The sequence below is a fragment of the Peromyscus californicus genome, unplaced genomic scaffold, assembly GCF_007827085.1.
Source record: "Peromyscus californicus insignis strain IS unplaced genomic scaffold, ASM782708v3 Scaffold_4__1_contigs__length_199733344, whole genome shotgun sequence".
Lineage (NCBI taxonomy): Eukaryota > Metazoa > Chordata > Mammalia > Rodentia > Cricetidae > Peromyscus > Peromyscus californicus.
In genome coordinates, this window is record NW_026294562.1 from 173,021,201 (window position 1) to 173,033,991 (window position 12,791).

The 12,791-nt window shown below is 51.1% G+C and overlaps 1 protein-coding gene across 1 annotated transcript; it reads right to left on the reverse strand.

Annotated features, from left to right (window-relative positions):
* Nucleotides 1–1,453: 1,453 nt before the first annotated feature.
* Nucleotides 1,454–12,525, reverse strand: Ccdc97 (coiled-coil domain containing 97). Its single transcript, XM_052761003.1, has 5 exons — nucleotides 12,333–12,525; nucleotides 5,124–5,576; nucleotides 4,229–4,498; nucleotides 3,840–3,969; nucleotides 1,454–2,607 (listed from the first exon to the last, which is right to left on the reverse strand). Exons 1-5 carry the CDS (start codon nucleotides 12,379–12,381, stop codon nucleotides 2,487–2,489), a joined length of 1,023 nt encoding a protein of 340 aa, XP_052616963.1. The 5' UTR covers nucleotides 12,382–12,525; the 3' UTR covers nucleotides 1,454–2,486.
* Between the last annotated feature and the right edge of the window lie 266 nt (nucleotides 12,526–12,791).

Here is a 12,791-nt window from a genome sequence, read left to right on the forward strand (position 1 = left end):
GGGAGGCGGGTAGAGGGGGCGGGCTGCAGACACTAGCAAGAACTAAGAGCCTGGTGACGAGGAGGGACATAGAAGTGTGTTTGAGGGACCGAGAGCAGAGGGAGAAAAGGGAGAGGAGGATGGGAGACATGGGGTCACAGATGGGAGAGGAAGGAAATGTGGGCAGTGTGGGGTAGGCAGGGACCTCTCCAGAAAGGAGCCGGGTTGGGGGAGCAGGCAGGCAGAGAGGTAGGGGTAGGCATTAGAGACCAGGCCAGGCCAGGCCAGACAGGAGACATGGAGGTGGAGGCCGGATGCTCTCCCCTCCCTGACTCAGCCTCTCCGCCCACCCCATCCCCAGGACCCAGATCAGAGGCAGAGGCGCCAGCCACCGTGGGGGCTGCTCAAGCAGGGTGTGCCTTTGCTGTCTGCCCCCTCCTCTGTCTCCACCTTTCTGCCTGTCTCCTCATCTAATCCCAGTCCTTGTGGCCGGCTCCACCTCTGTCTCTCATTTGCAGACTCAACCATCTGACTAACCCCAGATACTGACTCAATGGCTGTGCGGCTCAGCTTTTTTTAAAAAGTTACATAACAGATTGATGGATGATAGCCTTTCTATCTTAAATAAATTTAACAATCAGACAGAATACTGGTCAACCGTGAAAATACATAAGCTAACACAAACTCCCCCAAAGAGCACCCTTGGCTCCTGTCCTGCAAATTGGGGGCTCAAGCAGCCCTCTGGGGAGACAAGGGCTGGGACTGTAACATCGTATCATACACAATACTTCCATCTTCCACACTCTCCCATGTAAGGAAGTCTGGCTTCCTATCTCTACCACTGTCCGGCACTGGCAGTCACATGCCAGCAGACTGGCCAAGTGGGTGTGTAGGAGTGTGTTCCAGTCTTAGCTCTGCCCGGGAGGCCAGGTGATCTCAAGGATGCACATGGCCTTTCTGGGCCATTTCCATCATTTGTGACAAATGGCAGTTGACAGTCTGGTGCTTCAGGTTGTCAGGAGGCTCTCACTCAGCCTGGCCCAGGTGGAGCTGCTGAGGACCTTTTAATATTCCAAGCTTCTTCATGCGAACACCCTCTGCCCCCAGGAGTTCTCTGGGTGAGTTTAGTTTGACCCAGGAGTCAGGACCTTGGCACTACAAAGCAGTTTTGAGGGCCTTGCAGGTGTGGCCAGAACAGAATGCCACAACGGTCTCAGAGGAGCTTGGCTCCTCAGGCCTAGACATGCTAGCCCCCATCCTCACAGTAGCAGGGGCAGCAGGGGCCGGTGTGGGGCATGGGAAGGTAGGACGTCTGGGTTCCCACAGGCCATGGCTGAGTCACAGGCAGCCATCTGGCTCTCATTAGCCCAGGGCAGCAGGGGGCTCTGTGGGGCGGGCCCTGTGGCCTGCTGGGGGCAGGGACATTGGGGCAGGCTGTGTGTATGAGAGAGTGAGAGAGAGATGACTCAAGACCCATGATAACAGCCTATGTGTATTTGGAGAGTGTAAACAGGAGAGGGAGAGGGAGGTGGAGGAAGTGAAGAAAAGAAAAAATTGTGTGGCTGGGAAGCAGGGGGGCGGGGTGGTAGGGAATGGTCCCCTTCTTCAAGCTGGCCCTGTGGTCCCCAGCTCTGCCTCTGCCAGCATTCCCAGCAAGGGTCCAAAGAGAGCCGCAGAGGCCTTGACCCCCACCCATAGGGAAGTCTCATTATTGGGTACCCAGGCTTCTGCTGCCCCTAGCTGCCAGGCCTAGGGGGTGGGCACATAGAGAAGCAGAGCCGTAAAGGCTGAGAAAGAGGGACAGAGAGTGAGGCAGAGGTCTGGATAGAGATGGAAATGGAAGTGCAGAGGGAATGAGAAGGCCTGAAGAGTGAGGTGCAGGAGAGACGGGACCTCAGTGGAAGCAATGGTGACCAGTAGGACCAGTAGGACCCAGGCACAGAGAAAAGGAGAAGCCCAGAGCTATACTGGGAACCAGGTGTAGCCTGAGCTAAGTGCTAGAATCCACGTGACAGCTGCAGCCACCAGACAATCGTTCAGGACTCTGCTGTGGGCACGGCAGCCATAACGCAGAGAAAGGCAGAAGGATGGATGCACAGAAGGTGGAGACCTAGGAAGCTAGACTGGGGGTGGGGGGTGGGGGCACAGTGACATGAGGGGAGAGATAGGGTAGAAACACCACTGGTAGGCCAGGTGTGATTCGCCCCCAAGCACAGCACTTGGGAGGAGGAGGCAGCCAGGGCTATAAAGCAATTAACAGGCTAGTTAGCGCTACACAGCAAGACCCTATCTCAAAGAGAAAGGACAGAGGTGGGGCCAAGGAGAGAGGGGCAGTGACCTTCCCAGGGAGAAGAGTGAGAACCCCATAAACAGAAGTAGGGCACTGTCTGAGGTATGCCAGGCCTGGGGGCCTGCCCTGATGGCCTCTGAGTCACTTAGCCAGCCTGTAACCAGCTGCCTATAGTGGGATGGGCAAGGTGTGTCACTGGCTAGAAGGGTGGGAGCCATCAGTCCCCATCTAGCTCTGGGCTGGGCACATCCTCGGGCTCCTCTTCATCAAAGTATCGTTCCTCCTCGTCACGTGCCACAATGTCCAGGTTGTCAAAGTCAGGGTTGTCATCCACCGTGCTGCAGAGAAGGAAGCTGTCAGAGGTCATGGGGGCCCAGGTCAGAGGAGCTGACCCCCTGGGGATGCTGGGCCTTTTGGAATCCAAAAGAGGTGTTTCCCAAACAGTCTACATAAAATACTGGCTTCTTGCAGAATGGAAGATGTGAGAACACCAGGGCCTGAGGACTTCTCAGGTTTTGCCTCCAAGGTCAGTGTGGCACTTTGACTGTCCCCACAGCCACTCCAGCCCCAGTTCCACTATGTGGACCCAAGTCACCAAGGCTCCACTCATCCAAGTACCCTTAGCAATTTCAGATCTACCTCAGCACGGACGCTCCTTTGTGTCCCTCATCCTCGCTCTTTGCAGATCTGCTCAGAAGCCCCCCTGAGGCTCTGACAACACTGCCCCCTCCCCTTCAGAGCTCCACCACCAATGGAAGTTGGGCAGTCTCTCCCCGATAGGAGGAGACCCTTTCAGGCAGGGAATCCTTGGCTGCCCCTATCCCTCGCTTTAGCTCCAGAGTCTGGACGCAGAAGGCTACAGAAGCATACACTGATTGCGGGGCACATCTGGGTCTCGGCTGCTCTCCTAGTGTAGCAGCGGGCCGGCTCGCAGGTGCCACGGCCCAACATTCTGCTTAGTCTTGGTGGCCCCAGCTAGCAGTGGATGAACTCCACTGGTTCCAGATATGTGGGTTCCCCACATGGACCCTCGAGCAGTAATCAGGACCCCTGTTCCACTGAAGCCATTCATGGACATGGTTCCCACGTCACTGGGGCTGGATGGAGTAGGCAGGGTCCTGAGCTCTCGGATCATAAGGAAGAAAATGGCTCAAATGACAGGCCTTTATCATTTATCTTAATTTTTTTCCTTCTTGAGACGGAGTCTCATCATGTTGCCCTGGCTGGAACTCAGAGACCCAATGCCTCTGCCTCCCACACGCTGGGATGGAGGATGTGCACTACCAGGCTTCATTTCAATGTTTTGTCAACACTGAGCTAAATGTCAGCTCAGTTTATCCCTCTGCCTACAGATCAAGGGCCTAGGGCTCTGAGAGGGACAAGGTTAGCCCAAGACCCTAGCCATCAACTCTCACTGATCTGAAACCTCCAGAGTGACTGACTCCACCAGGACTCATGGTGAGAAACTATTCCAGGGCCCTCTAGCACCACTAAGGGAGGGCCTTTGAGGATAGGCAGGGACGTGCTTGTGGCCCAGGGCCATGGGTACTGGGCTAGGAATGGGAGGCACCTGTAGTCAAAGCCTCCATCTTTGCCATCCAGGAATCGCTGGTGCATGCGGCTGGTGAACTCCTCCCGCAGGATCAGCCTCTCCTCCGAGTCGGGCACCCAGGACTCCGAGTCCTTGTCTGACCTCTGGTCTGTGGAGATACCCAGGACAGTGGCCTGAAGGTACCTGACAAGCTACTGTCCTATGTCCAGCCCTGTGCTATCAAGACAGCCCAATCCCTGCCCTCCTGGGGTGCACGCTGGATAAAATGGTGCTGTCAGTGGTCAGGAGGAGATGGCAGGATGGGGGTGAGGCCAGACATCATGTCTGTTCTCACAGGTTAGGGCCCAGTCAGGTGACCCAGCATGAAGGAACAGACATGCGCAGGGTGCCCTGTTGCCAGCCCTCACCTTCCTCATCGCTGTCCTCTTCCTCCTCAAAGCAGGCCTCCTCCTCTTCTTGCTGCCGGAGCAGCTTCTGCTGCAGCTCCCTTTCCTGGTAGGACTGGAACAGCAGGTCGGAGAGGGGATAGGCAGGTGTGCTGGGGGAGCCGGGCCTGGGGGCCTGGGGGGCAGGTGTGCGGGCACTGAGCTCTTCCTGTGTAAGGTACTGTCCTATATACTGCTCATACAGTAGCGGGGCCCGGAACCGCATCTGCTCATCACTGAAGTACTCGCCTCCTGTGCAGAAGAGGCAAGGTGGGTGGGTGTGAGCACACGCGTCCAGGCATGTATGTGCATGACATGCTTAGAAGATGTATACTTGGATGCAAGTCAGGTACATGATAAAGCCAGCCGTATGTGCCTAAGGTCCTGCGGGGCACTCAGTATACAGCCTGGGTGGAGCATGTTCATGTACCCTGGCCTGAGCCACTATGTAGACCAGGCTAGCATTAAACTCAGAGATCCTCCTGCCTCCCGAGTGTCGTGTGTGAACTGCTACACCAGGCTCTTCTTCCTTCATGCTTTCCACCTGTGTTTTGTTTAGGGTATCCTCAGCCACAGCCATCTAAGATGCCACTTCTGCCAACACTTGGAAGGCTGAGGCATGAGGAATTTGAGTTCAAGGGCAGCCTGGCACTATATAGTGAGACTCTGTCAAACAAATACGACTCTGTCATCTACTGAATTCTGACCCTATCTGCTTACCTTTCTCTCCCTTACTTTACTGTGGGGCTGTTTCTGCTCTTCTTGTCTCAAAACTTACCTCCTCTGGGTTCCTGCGCTTGTGCCTTGTCTCTGTTGCTCGGCTTCAGTCTCCCTTTCCTCCCCATCTCTGCCCCTCCCATCCACCATCCCCCCACACCTTGGATGAGCTCACGCAGGGCAGCATAACGCCGATTACGCAGGCGGGTGCGCAGGGTTCGGGGTCGGGCAGTGCCTTGCCGCGCCACCTCGGCACAGTAGAAGTCAGCTCGGTGGTCCCCACGCAGGTGGCCGAAGCAGGGCAGGTGCTCTTCCCGGAGGCCTGTGCGGAAGCGCTCCAGGAACACCAGTGGCTTCTCACGATACAGCTGACCCAGGATGGCCACCTTCTCACGCTCTGTCAGGTCAGGCTCACCCTGCTGTTGGCTGCACACAGGCAGGTGGCTGGCAGCGATTGCATGCAACATGGCACTCACAGCTGGACTCTCAGTCAGGGAGGTTTCATCATCGGAGACTCCTGGTGTATTCTCTTTTACTTCCTTGTCCTGGGGTGTAGATGGAACCAGAGTCTGGCTCAGCTCCCCCCAGTGTGCACATCTGGGCTCCACGTAGTCTGCAAGTCAAGGGGAGTCTTTACTTAAAGGCTAAGAGGGCATCAGGAAAGGCTTAGGAAGTGGCTAGGTGTTGACACACACAGTTCCCATTTATTGAGCACCTCCTGCATTGTGAGGAATGTTTTAGGCCCTAGATAGATCATGGTGAGCAAGAGGTCCCACTGTGATACCGTACACAGTCAATAACCTAATTAATTACCAAAATCACGTAATATGTTAGGTGTTTCCATGGCTATACAGAAAAACCAAAGCAGACAAGCCTGGTACAGTAGCATACACATTTAATTCCAGGCACCTTTAATTCCAGAGGGTCTCCTGAGTTCAAGGCCAGCCAGGACTACACAGAATGAATCTCAAAAATAAAAACAAACCAACAATAAAAATCCAAAACACCAATAATGATGATGATGATAAGAACATGAGAATGAAAGTCCAAAAATGACAGGAGGCAATGTGGGGATGGCTCAGTTTTAAATGGAAGGGTAACAGAAAGCTTGTCAGGAAGTGACATCTGGAGAGATGGCTCAGTGGTTAAGAGCACTGGCTGCTCTTCCAGATGACTAAGCTCAGCTCCCAGCACCCACATGGCAGCTATCAATTGTCTGTATCTCCAGTTCTAGAGGATGCAGCATCTTATCCTAGCCTCCTTGGCAATACACTCTTGTGGTGCACAGACATGCATGTGGACAAAACACCTACACATACAAGATAAAAATAAGCAAGTTTATCTGAGTAAAAACCTGAAGTGCTAAGAGACTGAGTTCTGTACTTTTGGGGACAAAACGTTCTAAGCAGGGGACAGCAGAACAGGCCCCGAGATCTGACCTACCAAGCTACTCCAGACTTTGCTTGTTTCCTTGGCCATCACGTTAGGATACATTCACTAACTTGTTCAATGACTATAGTGGTTTGAATAAGAATGGCCCCCACAGGTTCATACATTTGAATGCTTGGTCATTAGGGAGTGGCACTATTTGAAAGGATCAGAAGGATTGGGAAGTGTGTCAATGGGTGGACTTTGAGGTTTCAAAAGCCCATGCCAAGCCCAGAGTTTCTCAGTCTATGGATCAGGATGTGGCCCTCGGCTCCGGCCAGCACCTGCCTGCATGCTTCCATATTCCCCACCAGGATGATAATAGACTGACTAAATCTCCAAAGCTGTAAGCAAGCCCCAATTAAATGGTTTCCTTTGTAAGAGTTGCCTTGGTCATGGTGTCTGACTTAGGGTTTTTATTGCTGTAAATAGACACCATGACCAGGGCCACTCTTATAAAGGAAAGCACTTAATTGAGGGTGGCTCGCTTACAATTTCAGAGGTTCAGTCCATTATGATCATGATGGGGTGCATGGCCGCATGCAGGCAGACATGGTGATAGAGCTGAGAGGGCTACATCTTCCAAGTAACAGGAAGTCGACTGACTGTTACACCGAGTGAAGCTTGAGAAGAAGACCTTAAAACCCACCTCCACAGTGACACACTTCCTCCAATAAGACCACAAGGCCACACCTCCTAATAGTGCCACTCCCTTTGGGGGCCATTTTCTTTCAAACCACCACAGTGTCTCTTCATAGCAATGGAATAGTGACTAAGACAATGACCAACATGCTCATTCACATCCCCTTAGGTGTTCTCACATCCCCCTAATCATTCTCAAGTCTGTGCAAAGCCCTGAGCCAGGAGTGTGGAGTGTCCTAGGGAGGACTCCTATAGTTCCTGCCCTCAGTGGGCAGCCAGTCTGATATGGGAGGTCCTGATCAAAGATGACTTAGGCATAGAACAGGAAAGACAGGCACTGGGAAAAGCCGGTGGGAGCTATTTCACAGGCAGGAAGTAACTTCAAGTAAGAGAAAAGCAAAATGGGAGAACCATGTGCCTCCTTTAGATAACTGAGATAACTGACTGGGATTGGGAGCAGGGATGCTGCCTGTGGGTACTGTGGATTTCAGCCATTGAAGCAGGAGAGGCTGGAACTAAGGCAGGGACCGGGGCAGGGGGGTTGGAGGAGGGTTAGATGCTTGAATGGGCAGGAGGAGGGTTAGATGCTTGAATGGGCAAGCCACAGGGCTGGAGGGCTGGGAGGGTCAGGGGAAGGTCCAGGTCTCTAGCCAAGGAGACAGCCAAACTACCCCTGAGACACAGGCAAGAAGCAAATTGGGCTAGGGAAGCTGCCATGGGTGTAGGAGACATTTGAGAGGCTGTATCTAAGAGAATGCTGGAACATGGGCCTCCAGGGTCTCCCAGAGAGAGATACAGGGCTGGAGACATGGTTGTATACATATACAGAGCCAGGCATATGTCATCAGTGCCAGGCAGAGATAAATGGCAGATGGGGTGAAGGGGAGTGTGTGCAGACAAACCACAAAGCAGATGACATTGGATATAAGGGAAGAGGACATGCCTGTGAAAGCTAAGAACTAGGTCCTTCAAGGACAGACGCATCTTAATTGCTGGAATCTGTAACATGCAGGGGTGTGGGGTGTGGGGGAGGGAAAGGGTTTCCACAGACATAATTATATTAAGGTTCTTAAAAATTGAGAGATTATTCTGGATTAAATGTCCTAAATGCAATAAGAGACTGAGGAAGGGCTGGAAAGATGGCTCAGTGGTTAAGGGCACCAGATGCTCTTCCAGAGGACCCAGGTTGATTCCAGCACACATATAGCAGCTCACAACCATGTGTAACTCCAGTTCTTGAGGATCTGATGCCCTCTTCTGGCCTCTGTGGGCACCATGCACAAACATACATATAGGCCAAACCTCATACACATAAAATAATAAATAATAATAGTAGTAGTAGTAATGAAAACATAGCACACATAGGTGCTGTGGTGGTGGAAAAAAGATCAGAGTGTTATGGACACAAACCAACAAGTGCCAGAGCCATCTCTGACTGGAAGAGACAAGGAACCACCTAAAGTCTGTGAGGGAGCCAGGCCATGTGGCTTGATTATTTCTGACTGGTAATATTAAGTTTAGATTTTACTTCTGTTCACTTTAAACACCCATTTTCTGGTGATTTAGCATAGCAGACATGAGAAATAACACAAAGGGCTAAGAAGGAGCAGCCTGAGAAGCAAGAAGGAGCCAGAGCATGTTATCTCATAAAGCAAACTTACCAGGTTGCAGGGTCAACAACATTAACTCCTGTAAGCAGTACAGTAAGGAAACACCTAGATGCCGGACAGAGTGGCGTACACCTTTAGCTCCAGTGCTGTGGGATGGTCTGTATGTCAAATGTGTTGCTGATTGGTCAATAAATAAATCACTGATTGGCCCGTGGCCAGGCAGGAAGTATAGGCGGGACTAACAGAGAGGAAAATTGAGAGAACAGGAAGCTGGGTGGGAGAGACACTGCCAGCCGCCATCAGGACAAGGAAGATGTAAAGTACCGGTAAGCCACAAGCCACGTGGCAAGGTATAGATTAATAGAAATGGATTAATTTAAGCTGTAAGAACAGTTAGCAAGAAGCCTGTCACGGCCATACAGTTTGTAACCAATGTAAGTCTCTGTGTTTACTTGATCGGGTTTGAGCGGCTTGGGACTGGCGGGTGAGAGAGATTTGCCTCGACTGTGGGCCAGGCAGGAAAACTCTAGCTACACTCCAGCACTCAGGAGGCTGAGGCAGAATGAGTCATGAGTTTGAGACCAGGCTGGATTACATGGTGGGTTCTAAGTAAGTCTGGGTTGCAAAGTGAAACCCCACCTCAAATAAGCAAAATAAATAAATGAATAGCAACGAAAATGTAACAAAAACAACAAAACCCAAATAACTAGATGGAGTAGCCATGTTTAATTGCACATAGGAGGACGCCATTGGGGATCCTAAGTGGAAGGCTGTTGTGGAATATTAGTTGAAGATGTGTTACATTCGTTTATGCTGCAGAATGTTTGTTTAATGATGCAAAGATGTATTGCACTCTTTTTTTCAAGATCTACTTATTTATTATGTATCTAGTGTTCTGCCTGCATGTATCCCTGCAGGCCAGAAGAGGGCGCCAGATTTCATTACAGATGGTTGTGAGCCACCATGTGGTTGCTGCGAATTGAACTCAGGACCTCTGGAAGAGCAGCCAGTGCGCTTAACCTCTGAGCCATCTCTTCAGCATTGTGTTGCATTCTTTTATGTTGCATTTTTTTAACTCTGTCAAGCTGTGTTACTTTGCCTGTCTAAAACACCTGACTGGTCTAATAAAGAGCTGGACAGTCAATAGCAAGGCAAGAGAAAGGATGGGTGGGGCTGGCAGGCAGAGAGAATGAACAAGAAGCAAAGAGGGCCGGGCGGCGGTGGCGGTGGCGGCGGCGGCGGTGGTGGTGGTGGTGGTGGTGGTGGTGGTGGCGGCGGCGGCGGCGGCAGCGGCGGCGGCGGCGCACGCCTTTAATCCCAGCACTCGGGAGGCAGAGGCAGGCGGATCTCTGTGAGTTCGAGGCCAGCCTGGTCTACAAAGCGAGATCCAAGAAAGGCACAAAACTACACAGAGAAACCCTGTCTCGAAAAAACAAAAAAAAACAAAAAAAAAAGAAGCAAAGGAGGGAGGAGTAAGAAGAGAAGAGGGGGCTGGAGAGATGGCTCAGAGGTTAAGAGCACAGACTGCTCTTCCAGAGGTCCTGAGTTCAAATCCCAGCAACCACATGGTGGCTAACAACCACCTGTAATAAGATCTGGTGCCCTCTTCTGGCCTGCAAGGATACTTGCAGACAGAACACTGTATGTATAATAATAAATAAATCTTTAAAAAAAAAAAAGAAGAGAAGAGGAGGGCACCAGGAGCCAGTCACCTAGCCACCCAGCCAGCAATGGAGTAAGAAGGAAAGAAAGACATATAGAATAAAGGTAAAAGCCCAGAGGCAAAAGTTAGACAGATAACTTAAGAAAAGCTGGCTAGAGCCGGGGTGGTGGTGGCAGTGGCGGCGGCAGCGACGCACGCCTTTATTCCCAGCACTCGGGAGGCAGAGGCAGGTGGATCTCTGTGAGTTCGAGGCCAGCCTGGGCTACAGAGTGAGTCCCAGGAAAGGTGCCAAAGCTATACAGAGAAACCTTGTCTCGAAAACACACAAACACACACACATACAAAGAAAAGAAGAAAAAGAAAAAAGAAAAGCTGGTTAGAAACAAGCCAAGCTAAGGCCGGGCATTCATAAGTAAGAATAAATCTCCAGCCGGGTGGTGGTGGTGGCGCATGCCTTTAATCCCAGCACTCAGGAGGCAGAGCCAGGCGGATCTCTGTGAGTTCGAGGCCAGCCTGGGCTACAGAGTGAGATCCAGGAAAGGCGCAAAGCTACACAGAGAAACCCTGTCTCAAAAAAAAAAAAAAAAAAACAAAAAAAACCACACCAATAAATAAATAAATCTCTGTGTATTTATTTGCAAGCTAGGTGGCGGGCCCACAAAGAGCAAAGTTTAAAAACAACAACTACAGAAGGCAAGGGCCAAGGGCACTTTTTTTTTTTTTTTTAACCTTTTGATAAATGTTCTTGGGAGTGCTAGGACTACAGGCCTGCTCCACAAGTTTATGTGGTGCTGGGGACTGAGCCTAGGGCTTCAGGCATGGTAGGCAAGCATTCCACCAATAAACTACATCCTCAGTCCCTGGCTTTGAACTTTCCATCCTCCTGCCTCAGGCTCCTGACTATAAGCCTGTCTCACCATGTCTTGCTCCAGATTCTCTTTTAGGTTTGGAGGCCTGGCTTAGTGGTAGCAAGTATAATAAGCATTCATAAGGCCCAGGGGCTTAGGCTCCAGCAACCAGAAGTTTAAAAGATATAGAAAATGTTAATATACATATTTTTGATTCAGGGCCTCACTCTACAGGGTCTCACTTTGTGGCCTGGAACTGTGTAGTTCAGGCTGACTGTAAACTCAAGGCAAACCTCCTGCTTCAGTCTCCCAAGAGCTGGGATTATAGGTTTAAGCCATCATACCCGGTGTATCAAAGACTGAAACCTAGAGATATAGAACACACAGACACCTGCCTCTACATTCATATACCTTCTATTCAGCTTAAGTAATCCCAAATCTTAGTTGTCAAACGGCTTCCACTGTACCTCATCTCGCCCCCGCCCCCATCTGATTACTTTAAAACAATGAGTTTTTAAGGTAAGACAAAAAGCACTTTAAAAATAGGTATGGTAACCGCACAGGGCTGTAACCCCAGCATCTCGGAGGCTGAGACAGGAGGAAGGCAAGTTGCTATAGAAAAAAGACTGACTGAAAACACACACACATACACACAAGAGGTGGGAGCAATACTTGTGGGAACTCGGTAGAGAAGTAAAAGACATTGAAGGTGAGAGGGAGAAAGGACCCGAGGAGGCAGAATGGACAGCGGACTTTGGGGGCAGGGGAGTTAGAATACAATGGGAGCTGTGGGTCTGACATAAGTGAGTTTATATGGGACAAGAGGAGATCTAGCTTGGGGCATAGAAAAGTTCAGATTGGCACGGGGAAGAGGTAAGTCGAGAAAGGTTGGCCTGAGACTGGAAGAATTTGCAAGCAAGCTTATATTTGCTTGAGGCGTTGGCATGGTAAGAAATGGGTTAGCCTGGGATACCGAAAGGGGTTCATTCCTAAGAGAATGGAGGGAATTGTCCACCCGCCACAAGGCCGATAATCTGATATCAAAGTGGATCAAGTGCGGAAAATGCCTGTAAACTGAGGTCACACTTCCTAGGGAGTCCTCAGCGCTTGCCGGAACCGTTTCCAGGTCACACTGCCAAGAGCACCCTCCCGCCGCCTGCACCTGGCCAGTGCCTCACCATCATCGGGCTTCCTCTCCGTCACCGCCCCGGCTGCCACGGCCTCCATCCCGGGTCTCCGACTCGCTAACCGCCTCAGCGGGCTCCGGAAGCCGATCTGGACCTTAAACACTAGTAGCCATTTCCGGCTATGCAAGCGTTACTGGCCGAGTGCTTAAGCTGCATCCAGGAACCAAAGTTCCGGGTCAAAGGTGGGCCATCTCTCTGCGCATGCGTGGCCCCGCCCACAACCACCGGGTACGAAAATGGCGCTAGGTCGAACCTTGTTAAATTGTAAAGTCAGCGAGGACCGTGTGCCATTTGATCGCTGCTGTAATTCCAGATATGTAGTTAATATTTGGAATGGTTATTGCGTGAGCATCCTCCAGGAACTGGAGCCCTCGTATGCAGACTCTCGAGTATGGTTTTTAGTTAAAAAATAATGTATGTTTATGTGATCAGTGGACAATTTATGCAAGT

Excerpts from the sequence above, each read along its gene's own strand:
- Ccdc97 (XM_052761003.1), bottom strand. The coding sequence starts at position 12,381 with ATGGAGGCCGTGGCAGCCGGGGCGGTGACGGAGAGGAAGCCCGATGAT. Across the intron at positions 4,499-5,123 it reads CCTGCGTGAGCTCATCCAAG|GAGGCGAGTACTTCAGTGAT; the intron begins GTGTGGGGGGAT and ends TCTTCTGCACAG. Across the intron at positions 2,608-3,839 it reads GATGGAGGCTTTGACTACAG|CACGGTGGATGACAACCCTG; the intron begins GTGCCTCCCATT and ends CCTTCTCTGCAG.